At 51.4% G+C, this 20185-nt stretch overlaps 1 protein-coding gene across 11 annotated transcripts in view; it reads left to right on the plus strand.

Moving 5' to 3' along the window:
• The window catches only part of CACNA1E (calcium voltage-gated channel subunit alpha1 E), a 253728-nt gene that overhangs the window by 164719 nt on the left and 68824 nt on the right, over positions 1-20185 (plus strand). The window contains exon 1 of one of the 11 annotated variants that reach the window (XM_058668920.1): positions 1478-2031. The exons of the other annotated variants lie outside the window; for them this stretch is intronic. Within the exon in view, the coding sequence (XP_058524903.1) occupies positions 2021-2031 (11 nt within the window). The 5' untranslated portion in view covers positions 1478-2020. Of the gene's footprint in view, positions 1-1477; positions 2032-20185 lie in introns of those variants that run through there. 11 annotated transcript variants of the gene reach the window in all.

Below are 20185 nucleotides of genomic sequence, written 5' to 3' on the forward strand. Positions count from 1 at the left end.
GCCATCTTGCATAGCACTGTTGGGGGTACAAGGTGAGTAGGACATAGGCCTTGGGTGCAGGAGCAGGTTATACACTCCCTTCCTGGAGGACCACACGACTCCTGACTTACTCAGTGGTGCATGTTAGGGGAGGGTATCTGTGTGTTCCCCAGTCCTGACTTGATACAGGAATGGCTGCTGTGCTGAAGAAGAACCTTAGGTTAGCGAGAGTTGTGGCTGAGCTGTGAGGAGCTGTGGTCCTGAGGGCAGAGGCTGTGTCGCCTGCGGTGGGGTGTGACCAGGGCAAGCAGTGCATGGAAGAGTTTCTCAAGCCTGACTGTAGGGATGAGGGATGAGGCAGTGAGAGACTAAGCCTCATGCACTGCTTCTTAGGGTGTGGACCACTGGGCAGTCCGGGAGAACACAGGACACACGGCCGGTTTGGAAGGAAAGAGGAGAAACTGGAGAAACTAACCCACCATGTGCCTTTGGGAGAATGAGGTTGGCTTGAGACTGATCTTGAGCTGTCCTGAGCCATGACTAGGCACTGGGCAGTGACCCCTCTGGGAACCCCACGCAGTGTTAGTATCTTACTTCGTATAGAGGTGCACAGGAAGGCCTGATGATTTTTCCAGGTTCTGTGAGCCTGCAGGCAGGAGGGTTAAATCAAGTACTGTGTCACTCGTCCCAATGCCTCTGCTTGTGCCCTGTGGACAGGAACTGCTAGCTGTCATATGCTAGTGTCATGTGTAAGCACGGAGCCATACCTGACTAAAGTGTCATATGTCATTGAGGTTTTGTGTGTGACCATGGAGTCACCCCACGTGGCAGAACCTGATAAGCGAAGGGATGCCCAAATATGTTGTATTGACCAGAACAGAGGGGTCACCATTCCTTCCTGGAGCAGATGAACAGTGTGACCGTGAGGGCGCATGTAACAGTCTGTTTCCCCAAACACTGATTGAGTATCATGTGAATTCTTAGAGTGCAATGAGCATTACTTGAGAAAATAAAGACACTGAATGTGTTGCTGCTTGCCCCTCATGACTGTGGAGAGCTGATGGAGAGGACCGTGCTGAGCCAGAGCTCAGGTCCATTGCTGGTTGACACCTGAGTCCTCTGGCTCTGGGATGGCTATTTTTCCCTGTGTGCTGTGGGCACAGCAGATGTAAATTCAGACTAAGGTGTTAGTCTTTTTTTGTGTCATGGGCCACTGTGTGAGGTTGGGCAAGTCACCTGAGTTCTTAGGACAGACCCACCACACCATGTTCCTTGACAGGAGAGTCTTACCCAGCGGAGCATGGACTCTGGCCAGTGGTAGATACTAACAATGTTGATTTCCTCCCTGAAACCCTGGCTTTGCCTGGCTGGGTCACTGGGTAGGACTCTGGCAGGGCCATCCGCGGGCCTTGCAGGAAAGGGTGGAAGCAGGCTTAGGCCTGGTACCTGCGGTAGCCATGTGCTGTAGCCTGCCCTGCTGTGGTCATCGGGAGCCCCCCAGCCCAGGCTTCCTGCAAGAGCTCCTTTCAGTCTATACCTCACTCCCACTATGCTACTGGGGATAAAATCTCACTCCCACTTTCTCCAGGCACTGTGCACCTGTCTGTTGGGCAATCTTATTACAGAACATTCTAGAAATATGTTACAGAACTCTATAACTCCAAAGTCAAGAGCCAGTTACTCAACACTTTGTCATCTGTCTGATACTGTGATCAATACTTGATATGCTTTTTTTCGATTTTTATTATAGCTTCATAAGTGTGCTGTCACTAAGCCCCTTATAAATGCAGAAATGGGGGCTGAGGGAGTCAGAAGTCTCCCGAGGCAGCGAGGTCAACAAAGGACGGAGCCCCTTGTTCCCTGTGCTATGAAATTCACTGCAGACATCTTCTGACACACGTGTGCTCTGTTCTTGTGCTCATAAATGCCTGCTGAGCTGGAGGTGCGCGGAGCAGAGCCCCCTGGAAGCTGTGGCCCTCCGTGCCCTCCTAGAGAACATTAGTGCAGAAGATGCAGCTCTGTGATCTGTGAATAAGGCAGCATGGGACTGAGGTCAGTTGTGAATTTTAGTTGGACTATGAGGAGGATTGGGGAAGGTAGCCAGAGTCACAAAGGTAACTAATATTGAAGCTCTCCGGATAGAAAATGCAGAGCTCAGCAGTACAGCTGAGAAAAATAGGCAGCTTGGGGGTGTAAAACGGTCAGGCTGCCATGAAGGAGTCTACACAAGCCAAGGAAGACTGGCTAGCAAGGGACCCCAAAGTCAGGCACATGTGTCCTGTGGAGCATGGTTGTTCCACAAGTAAGGGAGGGGAGCATCTCTGGAACTGGGAGGAGATGAGTTGGAAAGATGAGGCAACCTTAGGTGGAGGGCCTGGAGTCCCAACAGCAGGGATGGTGGGGCCCAGAAGAGGTGTGGAAGAAGTGGCTGCCCATGGAAGGACATAGAGAACACAGATTCAGGGCCATCACCATTGCAGATCAGCACTAGAGCTTGTCAAGAGGTGGCCATGGAAGTGTGCCATCACAGGAAGCCCAGGAGGGGCAGTGGACACCCCAAGCTTGGTGAGGCATGGAGCTCCAGCACAAAGTAGATAAAGACAAACTAGGGAGCTGACCATGGCAGGATCCACCAGAATTCCTTTATTTTACTTGAAGTCATGGATCACAAGAAATCACAGAAAAAAATGAGTACACAGAGGTCCTCAGTCTTCTGCTCTTCTGTCTGCCTAACTGTGCCTCAGCATCCAGAGGTAGCCACGTGGCATCCAGCACGACTATGCCTCATAACATAACATAACTGGCAGCTTGCCACACTGAGGTACTGAGCACATGGCTATGGCAGCATGTAGTACTCAGTCCTGAGCATGACTGAGTTGTTGTGTATGACTGTAGAGTCATGCCTAACTGAGGTGTTGAACCTGACTCTTCTGTGTGACTGTGTAGTCACACCTGAGCTGTCATGAGTCATTGAGGTATTGTGTGTGACCATAGAGTCACCCAGGGTGACTGACGTATCACACCTGACTGAGGTGTTGTGTGTAACCATGGTGTCATGCCTGACTGAAGTGTTGCACCTAACTGAAGTATTGTGTGTAACCATGGAGTCACCCTGTCTGCTGTCGTGTGTGACTGTGGAGTGACCCCTGACTGAGGTATTGTGTGTGACTGTGGAGTCACCCTGACTGAGGCGACCTCTGACTGAGGTGTCATGAGTAACCATGGAGTCATGCGTAACTGGAGTGTCATGTGTCACTGAGGTGTTGTGTGTGACCATGAAGTCACCCCTGAATGAGGTATTGTGCCTGACTGGGGTGTTGTGACTGTGGAATCATCCCTGACTCAGGTGTCATCCATGACTGAGGTGTCATGTGGGTACTGTAACTGATGTCTGGGTGGGCTCAGCCCCCAACAAGGAAACAGAGCTGATATGATGGGAAGAGCTTGTTCGGGTTTTCCCAGTTTTGCCTTTACAGTGGGCCCATGTGTAGAGTTGTGCAGCTGCACTTGGTCGGTATGCAGACTGTCCCAGGCTGCAAGATTCCTCTGCTGTCCTTTGTTGATCCCCCTTATCCCAATCACTCAGCTGCCCCTTTCACATTTTGTCATTTCAAGAACATTGTGGAAATGGGGTTGTAGAGTCAAACTTTCTGAAATCTGCCTTCTCTGCACTTACATTGTTAGGTTTAGAAGTGATTGAGAGAAAGAGATTTAGATTAGGCAAAGGGTTTTATTAGTCAGGGGAGAGTCTGACGGAGTGTTCCCTGTTGGAAGATGACGTGGGATCACTTCCATAGGGCAGAGGGACCGCATGAGGGAAATGACCACCCAAGGTGTACAACACTGGTCTTTATACATCTGAGGCATGGGGGTGAGGTAGGAGAAGGCTGCAGCTCCTTGGTTTACACATGTTTGTGATGTGTCATGGCAAGTGTTGACCTTCTGTGCAGAGACAAAGGTTAGGTTGGTCCAGCATCCCTGGATGGGAGTGTCAGCTTGGCTTCCACGGATGCTGGAATCACTTCTGCTCTACCCAGCCAGGCTATTGTTCCTGACTTTTTCTTTTCTAAGTAGCATGTCACAGTTGAATGTCCCACAATTTGTCTCCCTTGGTTTGGGGCTGTATAAATGAGTATGTGCATGTGTGTGGGAGAAGTTGCCAGGGGGTTGATAAGGTATGCTTAATGCTGTAAGATGTCTTCTCTGTTGTCCACAGGGCAACACTTTGTGCCCTTGTTGGAAGTGTGTAAGACATCTATATTGTCTATATCCATCCTTGTCTGCTGGTTTACAAACGTTTAAACAGTAACATGCAGTGAACATAACAAAATGTCCCATGGGTATATGACACTTAACCTTTAGTGGTTAAATGAGCCAGTAGAGTCTTCAGAGTAATCATGGATAATGAACAAGCCCATGGTTGCATGGCTGAATGGGATAAAGATGGAGTTAATGATTGTAATTCTGGTGGTAAAGCCTTCAGCCCAGCTCAGCTTCAGCTCTGTCTCCCCAACATGCGGTCTCTCCTGGCCCCACCCCACCCCAGCCCCCACTGTCCCTACACTCTACAGACCACCTTCTCTGGAAACAGCCACTCTAAACCCTGCCTTAAGGGGTGTCCAAAGCCAGTTCCCCAGTGGGGTTCTTGCTTTGGGAGGACCGCTTTGTCAGATTGGTTCCCAAGTGTTCTTTTCCTTCCCCACCATCATCAGTACATGCCTCGAAGAGCCAACAATTGGCCCTTCTGCCAGTGTCTGCATTTCTCAGAGTGCAGATGGAGGTTTGGGTGCTGTTTCCAGTGGTTCCGATTCCCCTTAACATTGTGAAGAGCCATACAGCCTGTCCACTGTATGGCATGTCACAGGAGCCTGAGATCCTGGGATGAGGCCTTGCTGCATGTGGAGAGAGGGGTGGCCATCTCCATTAGGACAAGCGCTGTGGCCTATGCTGTGCCTCCTTGCTCATGTGAGGGTCTCCCCTATTTGTCTAGAATACTCTCTCACTTCATGGCAGTTGTAATGCCAACACTTAAGGTTTTCAAGGCCAGAAAAAAATGCTTGTTTTGTTTGAACTTTGGTCTCTGTGGTCCATGGAACCTCAGCATAATTGGCTTCACTTCAGACAATGTGGTCATATGAAGGCTGCACTTCATCCCGAGATCTGAGTGCAGTAGACCTTGAGGTCGGCCTTGATGTACCTGCCCTGTGTTAGCCAACAAGTGCACACCAAAGGGGCTGAGAGAAACCTCCTAGTTCTCTGGCTGGTAAGTGCAGGGTGTGTGTTGGGTGCTTTCCCTGCTAATTGAAGGGTCGGATGCTGTTAGAGCTGCAATGAATCTGCAGTTCTTTGTTTTCCCCCTGGTGTCAAATGCATCACTACATCTGCAACACTTAATTATTGCTGTGTCCCAAAATACTCTTCATTTGAAAAATATGGAAATCGCTCTTCCCTGTTGAAGAGCTGTTTCTGACACACTTAAGAGCAGAATGTAGTTCTCAGGGAGCCAGGAAACAAGCAGTGTCATGATTTGGGGGCTGGGGATCCTGAAGGCTGGTATAGGGGCTGCAGGACCCTGGTCCCTATCAGATCTCATAAGTGCTTTGGTGGGTGTTGACTCGGTTGTAGGCCAAGGCTGGGTGGGCCGGCGGGGGAGCAGGGCACGGCTTGTCGGCTGAAGTGATGTTGAGGCCAGCCATGATTGCACCACCGCCACCCCATGGATTCCGTCAGCCTTTTGGGCAGAGATGGGTCCTCTCCAGCCTTGCCTCCACTTAGACCACAGTGTATTCAGGGCTTAGATCGGATGTGGGAGACACCTGATCTGACCATACCCATTGACAGTCAGTAAACAAGACCTGCATGGAGGGCTGAGCACTTAGGAAGACATATAGCACACATGTGTGAAGCTCCAGGTACCAAGCAGCACAGATGTCACCCTACACGGGAAGTGGGGGCCTTCTGCAGACCTCACACTCTAACACTGTCCTGGGAACCAGGGCTGTTTCATGGCACCCAGTTGACCCAGCCCAGCTAGAAACAGTCCTCGGGGCTGCAGCAGCCAGACCGTGCCTCCTTTCCAGTTCTTCAACCCTGCTCACTGACTGACCCTTCCTCTTACCAGTCTTTGTGCTAGGGAGGGCAGAAAGTCACACAATAGACTAACCTTGTGTATGGTGAGCCTGGACTTCAAGAAAGGGCTGCATGAGAAGGGGAGTGGGTACAGGCCATTTCTGGGGGGAGTGGGGGAGACAGAGGCAGAGAAAAGTGTGTGTTCATTGATGGGGTTTCCAGGACAGCTGCTGAGGCTCAATCCTCAGCAAATGAAGGTGGAACCCAGCTCAGGATCACCCCACTAAGGGATGGGAGAATTGGGAGATGACTGTGTGTACACTTGTATGTGTGTGATTGTGTGGATCCATGCACACAAATATGTATGTGTGTACACTTGTATGTGTGTATAGAGCCACTGGCTTATCAGCAGATATGGCTATGGAAACTGCACATGGGCTTTTGTCTCTGTGTGATGAAGTCTACTTTGTGAACTAGATCTGGTGAGAGATTAAGAGCAGCATACCAGGTTGGTTACACCTGTGTTCTCCATGAAGTTCTGGTGCCAGGCCTTGTGTCCTTCAGAACTCAGCTGTTTGAGGGGACCTGGGGAGGGGAGTGTCCAGTGTGTATGATGCCTCCCTTTTATCCAGGAATGGCTCCTTATCTTCCACACCTGTGTGCACCTGCTGTCCACCCGAGCAATCCTGTCAAAGTGTCACAGGACCAAGGGACCTGGCTGAGATAGCAGTGGCAACTGCCCAAATAATAGCACTTCTTATTTTTTTAAAGATTCATCTACCTTTACTGGAAAGGCAGATTTACAGAGGGAAGGAGAGACAGAGAGAAAGATCTTCCATCCACTGATTAACTCCCCAAGAGGCCCTAGTGACCGGAGCTGAGCCAATCCGAAGCCAGGAGCCAGGAACTTCCTCTGGGTTTCCTAGACAGATGCAGAATTCCAAGGCCTTGGGCCATTCTCTGCTGTTTTTCCAGGCTACAGCAGGGAGCTGGCAAGGAAGTGGAGCAGCCAAGATATGAATTGGTGCCCATGTGGGATCCTGGTGCTTGCAAGGTGAGGACTTAGCCACTAGACTACCATGCTGGGCCCCATAGTACTTAAAGGACCAAGGGTCAGACATTAGGGACTGAGGTGCTCGCACCATGTTTACAAGGCTAACCAGGGTCCTGAACACTTTTGGGGGATCAACTCCATCCTGAAAACTGGCTTCCCCTACCCAGCCCTAGTCAATAGGGCACACCCCCTGTGCCTGCCCCAGGTGTCTCCCTGAAGACCCTGACCAGGGCCAAGTACAGCAGATCCAGGATTGGGTGTTAATTGTAGGGGCAACCCCAGGGAGGAGTTGACACTGCATAGGCAGTCAGGGGTAATGTTGTGTTTGGCCATGTGGATTGTCAGAGCAATCTCAGTCGTAGGATATCTGATAAAATGATCCAAGGCCACCAGAACTGTGAGTCTCACTCAAACTTATGCCAACTGAGGAGTGAGCATATTGATAAAGGTGCATGGGAGCTGACAGATACAGATTGGTTTTCTATCCTTACCCATAGACAATACAACAGGACAAGAATTTCCTCTTACCAATTCCATGCACTAGGTGTGTGAGGGATGCAGAGGGGACGCTTGTGGCACAGCTGTCCCTGAGTGTGCTGTGTGCTAGGTGCTTGAGGGATGCAGAGGGGACGAGGTGTGTCACAGCTGTCCCTGAGTGTGCTGTGTGCTAGGTGTGTGAGGGATGCAGAGGGGATGCTTGAGTCATAGCCGTTCCTGTGTGTGCTGTATCCTAGATGTGTGAGTTATTAGTAGGGAAATTTTAAGTAGGAGAGATTTGGTTGGTTTTGCTCTTCTCCTTTTCGTTCAAGAATCTTTGTTATTCTTGGGTTTGGTGTCTGTGTATTTGGGGAGGTAGGACTGGGAGGCCTAAAGACATTGTTTGGCTCTTCTTGTCCTTGCCCATCTACCTCCTTTTTTCTAGGTGAGGTACCTCTGTCTGGTGGATTGGGCTGTCCGTAAATCAGGGGCTGTGCTGTCAGCCACAGGAGCCAGGTGTTTGGTCCTGACCACCTTCCGAGTGACCCTCCTAGTTTGGATGCTCCTCAATGCAGGCCTGTCCTCGGCTGTTTATCTGGAGCTTCCTCCTTGCAGTCAGGCACAGCTCTGCCACCTCCTGGAGAGTGCAGACCAGGTGGCAGAGCCTTCTGGCAGCTGGTGTGGATTTGCAGGGAGGCAGCCCAGGCCATGTCCCTGCGGCTCCTTTTTCTTCCTTGTTTGTCCAGGTTGCAGTAGCAGAGGGGTGCAATAGACCTCCTTCTAGCAGGTCTCTGGGGAGCCTTTCCTTTGTTTTGGCAGCACTTCCCATGTTTTCATACAGCGAGCCATGCTTGCCATGATGATGTGAGTGTCCAGTATTTCCTGGCAACAGTGGGAAAGGGGCACATGGAACTGGCCGTGTGCAGAACACATGCCTGGTGGGAACGTGGGCCTGCTGCCCCCATTTACTGCTGTTGTGAGAGGTAAAGAGGGAGGGGAGGGGTGGGGAAGAAGCTTGAGGATCCCGTTGTGAAGACAACATACCAAGGTCTAAGGCATCTCAGAGCAGAGTTTGATGGGACAGACACCAAGCCCAGAAGAGAAAGAAATAATATTTAAAAATCCTGCAGCAGCCATTCTGCAGGGAAGGGCTGTCCTCGAGGGTCATCTCATGCTCTTGGCTGATCACACCAGGGGCCGTCAGCTTGGTCTCCCACCCCACCTGTCTCAGCTGACCACTGACCACACCAGGGACCGCCAACCTAATCTCATACTCCCACCTGTCCCAGCTGACCGCTGACCACATCAGAGGACGTCAGCTTGGTCTCCCACCCCACCTGTCCCAGCTGACCACTGACCACAAAGGGGCAGTCAGCCTTGTCTCACACTTTCTGTCTATCCCAGCTGACCACTGACCACACCAGAGCCTGCCAACCTGGTCTCATATTCCTGCCTGTCCCAGCTAACCACACCAGGGGCCGTCAGCCTGGTGTCACACTCCCACTTGTCCCAACTGACCACTGACCACATCAGAGGACGTCAGCTTGGTCTCACACCCCACCTGTCTCAGCTGACCACTGACAACACCAGGTTCCATCAGCCTTGTCTCATACTCCCGCCTATCCCAGCTGATCACACCAGGGGCCGTCAGCCTGGTCTCACACTCCTGCCTGTCCTAGCTGACCACTGACCACACCAGGGGCTATCAACCTGATGTCACACTCCCTCCTGTCCCAGATGACCAATGACCATGGCAGGGCCTGTGAAATTGTCTCCAGCCACCTGGGAGTCGTAGTTTTTAAATCATGTTGTGCTTATTTAAAGGGCCAAGCAGCAGGGCTTTTCCGTCTGTGGTTTACTCCCCAGATGCCAGCAACAACTGCCTGAATCAGGCTGAGGCCTGAAGCCAGGAACTTAATCTGAGTCTCCCGCATGAGTGACAAAGGACCAAGTACTTGAGTCATCACTGCTGCCCACATGGTACACGTTAGCAAGAAACTGGATCTCAAATGGAAGCCAGCATGAAAGCAGGCACACTGATGCGGATTCCAGGAATCCCACTGTACCACAGCACACTCCCAAGTCAAGGCAGACAGGGTGTGGTCTAAGTCTACAGTTAGAATGGGTCCCAAGTGTCTTACAGTCTCTAAACTGTGTCCTGATGTGGATTCCACTTGCTTACTTTTCCTGGCTGGACCACCGTGCCCTCTGTGTTCCAGTCTCATCAGGAGGCCAGCATCCTGGGCCTGCACAGACCTAAGCTAAGTTCCACAGCTCTAGACAAGTTTTTCATGATGCTGTGTTCCCCTGTCACCAGGACAGTTCTGGCACATGGTGATTGATCCCTGTTTGTTGGACTCTGCATCCTTAGCTGGGCTCGTACCCTCCTCGGTCACGTGGCTGCAAGTCCCAGGTGTGGCAGATGATATGTGAACAGCAGCTCCTCCAAACCCACTTGAGTTGTTCTTGTGTCAGCAGAGATGCTGGACTCATGGGCAGTGCAGCTGGTGAGTGTGAGTGTGAGTTCACCCTGTAGTTTATGACTTCATTGGGAAAGGCCGTGCCCACTCTGGACTGCAATGGGTGGGATGAGCACAGTGCTGCATGGGCACAGGTGCACCCTACCACAGACTGAGATCTTATTGAAAGCTCTTTAGTAAGCACAGGCAGTTTTATCTCATCAGCATTCTTGTTGGACAGTGCAGAGTGACAACCATTTACACCATGTCAGTTGCTGCAGGAATGTGGGAGGGAGTGCTATGCCTAGGGTTATGCAGATATGGTGCTGTTTTATGTAACAGACTTGAACATAGGGAATCTGGTTGATGGGGAGGTCTCAGGAGCCAGTCCTAACCAGGTCCTGAAGGACACGTGCCCTTCTCTGCCTCTTGTTCCTGGGCGCTCTGGCCTGTCCTCAGGGTGTATGTCACAGGAAGCCTGGACTTGTCAGTGTGCTCTGAGTGGGAATTCAGATTGCTGAGGTGAATGTGGGAGATGGAAGAAGGAAGGGATATGCCAGGTTCTCCAGCTATTCCCTCAGAAGCAGCACTGGCATTTCTGTGTTTGGGTCTTAGAAGTTTATCTTCAGGAGGCCCATGATGCTTCATGCTGGGTTAAAAAGTCTTTCCCTTGGACCTTGAAACCAAGAGAAGTTACAGTGCCCCAGGCCATAGGAGGTTAGGGAGGCACCCTGGTTGAGCCCAGGCCCACAGGAGGTGACTGAGGGGCTAGGGCTGGGCCCAGGTGTGGGTGGTGTCCTGGGAATAGCCGATGAACCAGACAGAGCCGACTTCCAGCTGCCAGACCATGGTGGTCTCTGCCTGTGTTCCTCTGGGCATCCCCGGAGCTGTTGGTGGCTCTGGAGTCTGGGTCAGTGTCTTGATTCTCAGGTGGCTGACTCATGGGATATAGATATATGGACCTCAAGACACTGGGGTGGAGTCTGAGATTTGGGAACCTGCACCCACTGAAGATGTAACACCTGGCGACTCTTGGGGCACCATGGTGTCCCTGCAAAGACCAAGAGAGCCGCTAGCACCAGTTCTGGTTGAGGTTGGGAGTGGGAGCAGCCCACCTCTCCAATCAGCTGGCTCCAAACCATGTACCTAGAGGGTACAGCCCTGTAAGAGAATGGCACAGCACTGTAAGAGAGGGCCACAGCCCTGGGAGTATAGGACACAACCCTGGGTGTAGAGGGTACAGCTCCTCCCACTTAAGACCCGTAGGGTTCTGACATTGCTGGCGTTGGCATACTGACTTCCTGTCCTTCTTCCCTTGGAATCCTTGGTTCATGCCTTGGTTCATGCCTTGGTACTGACCACAACCTGTCCATAGGGTTCACAGTGTCAGGCAGACCATGTTCTTGAAGCTGGCAGTCCCAAACCCTCACCAGAGAAGTGGTCTACCTCCACCCCAGGCATCTGTCCGTAGCCACTGGCTGAAGACAAGAAAGCTGGTGGCTGGAGATCTGGTGACCGGGGGCTACCATTGCTCACATTTCTGTGGAGTGTGTGGGTGAGAGGAAGGGGACTGGTCCTGTCCATGTCTGCATCTGTAGAACAGGTGAGAAGCAGCCATGTGGGACTCTGCTTCTCCCTAGAGTCCTCCTTCATGGCCACAGCCATGGCTATCTGTGTCCTTCCTTACCATCATCCCCGTCCCCAGGCCTGTGTCTTTGCTGTGCTGTAGGCCATACTTTCCTCTGTGGTTGTCCTCAGTGAACACTGCCTGTTCACCATCACACTGGCTGAGATAACACCCATGCCAGTCACTTCTGCTCTGTCCTCGGACACCTCTGTCCCCAACACCTCCATGGTACTGGCTCTCCCTGCTTGGTCTGAAAACTCCCATAGGTGCTGACGCCATGGTCAGGGGCAATCCCTCCTTGTCTTCTGTTTCTGGCACAAACAGAGCTGTGCCTAAAAGTAGATATGAGCGTGGTGCTCCTGATGGGGAAGCCGAGTTCCTCCAGCCCCCAGGACAGAGTTGTGAATCGCCAAGTCTTTGGCAAGAATGGGTTGTATCCAACAGCCAGGTGGGGGCTGTGTTCTTGGCCTGCTGCCTGCTGGGGGAACTCTGTTTGACAATCTGGGAGAAGAAAAAGAGCCATGGCAGATCCACTCACTTGCTGAGTATCCTCCCATGTTCCGTGGAACATGGCCACGGGCTGGTCACTGTTGTCTCCTCTGGAACCTGGCCCTGTGCAGCCTCACTCTGACCCCGTTGCCCCTCCTGCTTATCCCACTGTGGCCACATTTCCCTTCCCTGTCCCTGAGAAGCAGTCAGGGGTCACACTTAAGGTCCCTTGAGGCCCACCATCTGGCCTTGCTGGTAGGGGCTGCCTCTGTTCTCAATGCATCCTTCAGACATAACGTGATACATTTGGGACTGGTATATAGCCAGAGTGGTTTTGTTGGTTTGTTGTCTGTATCCTTGGCATACCCCGCTCTCTTAGGGTTCTCACGCTCTGGTGCTATAGCAAGCAGCATCTCATCCACAGACCCTGGGAAAATCTCCGAGCAGCTAGAAACCAAGGTGCAGCTCCGATGGGCACTGGAGCCACCCTGACAGGCACTGGAGCATGGGAGTCTGGTTTCTGCTCCTCACTCTTGTCTTCTGGATCTGTTCAGTGGGGTGTTTGGTCTGCAGCAGAGCCATGTTCTGTGCTCCACACTGGGCTGTGGGTGGCTGTCTTGTAGACTTGTGATGATCTTTGTTCTTCGGGGGCACGCCACTCACTGTGTGTTCCTGGCTGGTGCTTATGTCATGCTCCCATTCAAGCTGGAAACTCCCTGAACTGAGTGGCTTGGGGCTGTTCTGTGGTACTGTGCCACATGAGATTCTGGGCTGCTATAGTCCAGGCATCTGCAGGCAGGGACACTTACCATGTCTAAAGTTGTGCTGAGACTCCTTTTGTGGGCAGTAGGGAATGACTGACAACCTGCCTGGAGCTGCGGATGAGGGCAGGTGAGGGTTTGATAAAGGCATTTTCTCTGGAGATAGGGCACACTGCTGTCCTGCTGGAGTGTGACCACTTCCATGTGCAGTTCCCCAATGTCTTCATAGGTGGCTTCCAGTCACGTGCCAGTCATCGCTGTGCAGTGAAAACCTGGAAGAGGTTTCCCAGAAACTGAGGCAGAAGCATGACTACCGGAGCCTGCCTGATCTGCCCCCAAGGAAGGCCACAGTGCTACCCCCTGCCCCACTGACTCTGTGGATGCCCTGTCTGTTCTGTTGGGGCCCATGCACAGGGTCCTGTTCAGACAGTGCCTCCGGCTAGACTGGAACACCCCTAAGCAGACCTTTTCTAGCCAGTACTTAACAACTTCTGCTGAGGGCAGAGTGTCGGGGTCCCTGGGAAATGCAGGGCTCCCCTAGGCCTGGCAGGACCATTGGCAGTTGCCTGCAGCCTGAGGTTTGTATGTGCAGGTTTGCAGAGCAGCTGTTGGCACCCAAGGTGCTCTGTGGCATGGGCAGCAAGGTGCCCCTCTTGCCCTGTGTCCACATCCTCCAACTCTGGATTTTGCTTTCTGGGCGCCATCACACCCAAGTTTTGCTGTTGTTATTTGAGGTTCACCTATGGGGTGGTCACTCCAGAAGGCCCTCAGGGCAGCAGAGCCACTCTGGGGTCTGGAGCAGGACCCAGACCCTGCGTCCTTGGCAGTGGCTGTGCCTACTTGCCTCTTGTTTGGCAGAGCCTCTGGTGCCTGAGCCCTGGGCTTGTCCTTGCTGGGCCAGTGCTGGCACCACAGTGTCTGTCCCCCTGGCCTGGTTGCAGAGATTCCCGGCTCTCCATGACCTCTCCAAAGCTGGCTCATGCCTGGGATAACAAGTGTGCTAACTGCAGAGGTTGTAACTGCCTTTTCCTGTGTACCTTCTGCCCTCACATGTGATGCCTGGAGGAGCATTGGTCCAGGTCTTTCCAGGCTTTGGCTTTGGGGAGCAGTTCTTGTCTGCTCGTTGAGTTCTGAACACTCACTTCCCAGCGGTTATCTGATTTGGAGATGCCTCTTCCTCACTCTGCCAGGCTGCAGCTGTTGACTGGGATGCAATCCCATTAAGTGTGTGTGCTTTTGTTGCTGGTTATATTGGGGTCAAATCTGAAAACAGTAATTTTTCAGACTAAAACAGCAGATTTCTCCATTTTTGTCGTGTAGTTTTAGGAGTTTCTAACCTTACTTTCAAGTATTGAATCCATTTTGCGTTATTCTTGCTGTGGCATGAGGGGAGGGTCCACTTTCTTCTGTGTGCAGACACCCAGTTCTGCCAGCACCGGTTGTTGAAGAGACTGCTGCTTGCCCATTGTGTGTCTTGCACCTCTTGTCAACAGGCAGTCAGCTGTAGGAGTGTGGGTTTTCCTGGGAGGTCTATCTGTCTGCCTCCATGATGTCCTATGGACTCTACAAGTTTGTGGTTTATTTTGAAATTGGGTAATGCAGTGTGAAATTTGGTTAGGCGTAGCCTTTGCTCTGTTTCTTGAGGTACTTGAAGTAACAGACATCTTAGCCTTGTTACTCCTTGCATCCCTGTCCATTTATTCTGTTCGTCTTTATTTAGGTTTTTTTTTTAAAGACTTATTTTTTTATTGGAAAGGCGGATATACAGAGAGGAGAGACAGAGAGGAAGATCTTCCGTCCGATGATTCACTCCCCAAGCAGCTGCAACGGCTGGAGCTGAGCCAGGCCGAAGCCAGGAGCCTCTTCCAGGTCTCCCACGCGGGTACAGGGTCCCAAGGTTTTGGGCCATCCTCGACTGCCTTCCCAGGCCACAAGCAGGGAGCTGGATGGGAAGTGGAGCTGCCGGGATTAGAACTGGTGCCCATATGGGATCCCGGTGCGTTCAAGGTGAGGACCTTAACCATTACACCATTGCGCCGGGCCCTTTATTTAGTTTCTTGCATCAATGTTTCGTAGTTTTCAGCACACAGATCTTTTATGCTTCAATTAATTTTATTTTTGATGCTATTATGAATAATATTTTTAAATTTCCTTTCCAGACTTAGCATATAGAAATGGTATTTTGTTTTTTCCCTTCAATATCACTTTTGATGATGCTTACATAACCAAGAAGGATATATGCCAATGTAGACCACCAACCAGATTTCTAAAGGCTTGAGGAATAGGGGAAAGTGGACGAGACCATTGTTTCAAATTTTCTTTTTCTTTTTCCTGCATCTGGGGGAAGGGGCAGAGAAGGGGGAGGAAGCCACACCCAGCATCCCATCCACATCAGTACCTGGGGGTGGGAGATGGCCACCTGATGCCATTCTACAGTCCCTGATGTTGACATGCTCCGAGGATACTGCTAAAGTGGTTTTGATAGTTCTGAAATGCTGTTAATTTCATTGCTCCAAGGATGAGGAAATCCTTCCAAGGTCCATTGGCTGACATAGTCCATCTTAGTCTCCATTCACTTGCTGTCAAAGCCTGGCTTGGAGGGCTGTCCAATTGGTTCTGCCTTCCATCCTCTGCTATGGTACTAGATGTCTTCTGCAGGACCCAATGCATTGCCATATCCTCCATGTGCATCTCACCATGCTGTCCTCTGCTCCATATTTAGCAACTGAGGAGGTCCAGTTCTGACACATACACTCCATAGTCAGACCACAGATCCTGTGATTTTCCCCCATTGTTATAGTTCTGAGTCCAGCAGTTCAGTTGAGGGATTCCCAAAGAAACCACAGCATAGGTAACCCTAGACTTGACTCCTGGGTGTGCCAGCCAGTATGGGGTCTGACTCAGCCTGTCACCCACATCAGCCTATACATACACTGGTGCTTGCAGTTGTTAGGTCAGTTCTGTCTCTAGCCCCATCTCTTAACGCAAATCAATGGATGCTGAGGCTCAGACCAACCCAGCCCACCGTACATTCGGCCCTGATGTACACCAGTGGAAACTACAAACCAGTTGGAGCAACCACTGATAACCCCCACCAGGCCCACCCTGGTTCTTGGAGACAGATCCAGTCCACATCCCATTTGACTTTTGTATACACAAATGGATGCTGCAGCCTAGCTCAACCAAACTGATCCCACTATACAGCCCACATTTATGCTGGTGGGTGCTACTGCCTGTCCAGCTAGGCCCATCCCCAGCCGTGGTTCTCATGCTTATTGGTGGGAGCAGCAGCCCATCAAAGAGGTACTCACAATTTCCCTACTAGACCCATTCCCAACCATGGATCGTGTACTTTCCAAGTGGTTCTGCAGTCTAGCCTGACAGAACTTGTCCTCAGTCCCAGCACCTGCTAGCTGATGCTGCCACAAAACATGACCAGCCTACATTTACTCTAGTTAATGTATGCACAAGTGGATATGGATAACTTAGCGCAGTCTGGCTCTCCCCCAGCCCTGCTCACATGCAGGGCAGTGGGTGTTGTAGCCCTGCCTAGCCTGGAGTGCCACTAGTCCCAGTTCTCATGCTAACCAGCGGGAGTAGTGGCCTAGTAGGAGAGACCCTGCTGTCCTCTACTGGGCTTACTTTTCTCCCCCACCCCCACCCCTGCAAGTGAGTCTTACATGTGCTAATGGGGTGCTGTGGCTCAGTCAGGCATGGCCCGCCTCACCTCAGCATTTGCTAGTGGGTGTTGTAACCTGGCCTGGCTTGCCCCCAGTTCCAGCTCTTGCTGGTGGATGCTACGGTTTAGCCCAGCCTGGACTGCCCCCAATCCTGGACCTAATGTGAACTGGCTGGTGTTGTAGCCCAACCATATTCTGGTTCTCACATTTGCCAGTGGGTACTATAAACTGGCCCAGCCTGAGCTGCCCCCAGACCTGAGCCATGCATACGCTAGCAGGTACTATTAGCCTGGTCTGATCTAGACTGCTTGCAGTCTTATTTCCTGCGCTCACTTGGAGGAACTGCATCCTGACAGAGGAATTCTCCAAGCTCCTCCATCAATTCACCTCCCAGTGGCAGCTCTTGAGAACACCATTGGATCCCTGTGCCAGCCTGATTTGGTCTGCGTCCTGTCCTGGCAGGAACAGCAGCCTTGCCCACCTGGCCTGCACTCATTCCAGCTCTTACTGTTAAGTGCTACAGTCCAGTCACGCCTGATCCACCCCCAGACCCAGCTCTCATGTGGTTCAGTGGGTGCCAAGACCTAGGCCAGCCTGTCCTACACCCACCCTGGCTCTCATGAGCACCAGAAAGTGCTAGAGTCTAGCCCGGTCTGGCATACTCCAGACCCAGTCCACATCTGTGCCAAGGGACACTGCATTCATGTCCAGCCCAGTTCTCCAACCCCTTTCTAGCTCTTGTGCTCACCAATGGGAACCATAACCCAGCCAGAGTGCCACCTTATCTCCCTGACTAGACCTGCTCCCAGCCACAGATCTTGTGCATGCCAGTGGTTTCTCTTACCCAGCCCTGCATAACCCATCCACCTGTCTTTGAATGCTGGAGTCTAGAGTGGCTTGGCCTGCCCCAAGCCCCAGCTCTCATTGATAGATGCTGCAACCTAGCCCTGCCCAGTCTGCCTGCCTCCCTGGCTCTCATGCAAACTGGTAGGTAAGTTAGCCTAGCCCAACGGCCCACACTCCATCCTGGCTCCTGCACATGCCAGTATGCCAAGGTTTGGCCTGGTCCTGCCTGGTCCACCCCCCAAGCACCAACCCACACACTTGCTGACACGTGGAGCAGCCTTGCCTGGCCATAACCAGATCCAGGTCTGAATCATGTGCTTATCAGTGGGAGCTATAGTCCACCAGGGGAGTTTCCTAAGTTCCCGTACCAGGCCCACTCCCAGACCCATATTTCACATGTGCCAGTGGGTGCTAGGTACTTACCTGATATAGTCTGCCCCTTCTGTCTTGGCCTTTGTGTATGTTGTGATCCAACCTGCCCCATATCCTATTCTTAGGTGTGCCTACAGGTGTTGCAGCCTGGACCAACCCGGCCTGTTCCCAGCCCAGTGCCCATGAATGCCGTGGGTGGAGGTGGGGGTACCATGATCATGATCGTGCCTAGCTCAATCTATCACCATCCCCAGCTCTTGAGCAAACTAGTGGGTATTGCAGTTCCACAGGAATGAACCCACATATCCCCCACAGAATCTTCACCCAGACCCAGTTCTCTCATGTGCTGGTTTATGTCATGGTCCAGCCTAATGTTACCCACCCACTGGAGGGTATTGTGATCTAGCCCAGCCAAGTAAACCCCACCCTTCACTTTAGTGTGGGCCAGTGGGTGGTTCTTGGAGGTAGTCAATGCTGACCAGCCTAGCTCAGGTCTCCTACATGGGCAGATGCATTGGTCTGACCCAGAAAATTCCTCAAGCTTTCCTCCTCCAAATCACTCAGTCTCAGCCCCCTCATTTACTTGTAAATACAGTGGCCTTGTCATTGGGGGTCCCTTAGAAGTCATTCCTCACCTGCAATACACTCCCTTTTCTTCCCTCACGTCCTCATACCCCCTTCCCTGAGCAATCCACAGTCTCTGTGCCTGGAAGTACATGGGTTCCCCAATCTGGTCTTTGCAAACCCAGTCTTCCAGTGGAGTGGCATTCTGGACTGAAGCTCTATCTGCTCACCAGGGATCCAAGATCATAGACAGATCCCCAAGACCCCAGTCCTCTGGGAGGTGTGCTGACCTGCAACCTTACCCTCTGCTCACCTGGAGAAAAAATGTATGTGCGAGACTCCAGACCTGGCCCACTGGCACACCTGGCAAGGATGGGGCCCTTCCCCCCTCCCTCCACACCTACCTTTGGACTGAAACACATGGGTAATCTCAGGCCTGCTCCGACAGGCCCCTGAGCAAATTCCCAGTCTATGTTAAGTGTAAGTGGTGAGATCACATTCCAACCTGCAAGTTAAGGCTTTAAGATCTTCACCAATGGCAGTGACGCTGATGTGAGCTCACTGTGTGCTTCACTGTGCACACAGATAGTGATGTGAGCTCACATGTGGCCTCACTGCACGCAGATGCTGATGTGAGCTCACACGTGGCCTCACTGTGTACACAGATGCTGATGTGAGCTCACACATGGCCTCACTGCACGCAGATGCTGATGTGAGCTCACACGTGGCCTCACTGTGCACACAGATGCTGATGTGAGCTCACATGTGGCCTCACTGTGCACACAGATGCTGATGTGAGCTCACACGTGGCCTCACTGTGCACGCAGATGCTGATGTGAGCTCACATGTGGCCTCACTGTACACACAGACACTGATGTGAGCTCAAACGTGGCCTCACTGTACACACAGATGGTCATGTTAACCAATAGTGGCCTTTGTTACATTGAGGTACAGCCCTTCCGTACCTGAATTTACTGCATTTATTGTGAAGTGATGATGAATTGTGGAAGTTGCTGTCTCTACATCTTTTGAGGTCTTTTATCCTACTGTCTGTTAATGCAGGCTAGCATACTCACTTTCTTCATGTACTTAATAATCCCATTTAGTTGTGGGATGATCCTTCAATTTTCTTTCCAGTGTGCTAGCATTTTGTTGAACAGTTGGGGGAAATGTTTGAGAAGGATTGTTGTCAGCTCTTATTTATTTATTTATTCATTTATTTATTTTTAAATTATTTATTATTTAACTTCATTAATTACATTGTATTATGTGACACAGTTACATAGATACTTGGGTTCTCCCACTCAGCTCTTATTTAAATATGTGATTGAAGTCACTGGTGAAGTCCTCAGGCCCTGAGTTTTTCTCTTATGGATTGAATCTCCTTACTCTTTGGTAGGGTGTCCATGCTGTGTTCACAGCTCAGGCTTGGAAGGTTTGCATCTGATAATTCACAGAGTTTTTAGGCTACCTGATTTGTTGATGTATAGTTTTTCACAGGAGTCTCTGTGATTCACAGCATTGCCATGATTTCTGTTGTAATGTTTCTTTACCAGATACTTTTGTTTAAAAACATTATTTATTTGAGGGGCTGTGTGTGTGTATGTGTGAGAGGGGGAGAGAGAGAGAGAGAGAGAGAAGAGGGGGTTGCATGTGAGAGCACATCAGATACAGAGAAGTGAATCTTGCAAAGCTAATCCATTCTTCAGATAGCCTCAATAGCCTTGATATGGTGAGGCCTTGACCAGCCAGGTCTCCCGCATGGCTGCTGGGCCCAAGCACTGGAATTGTTGAAAGGGATCTGGGTT

This window comes from Ochotona princeps, chromosome 10 (genome assembly GCF_030435755.1).
Source record: "Ochotona princeps isolate mOchPri1 chromosome 10, mOchPri1.hap1, whole genome shotgun sequence".
Lineage (NCBI taxonomy): Eukaryota > Metazoa > Chordata > Mammalia > Lagomorpha > Ochotonidae > Ochotona > Ochotona princeps.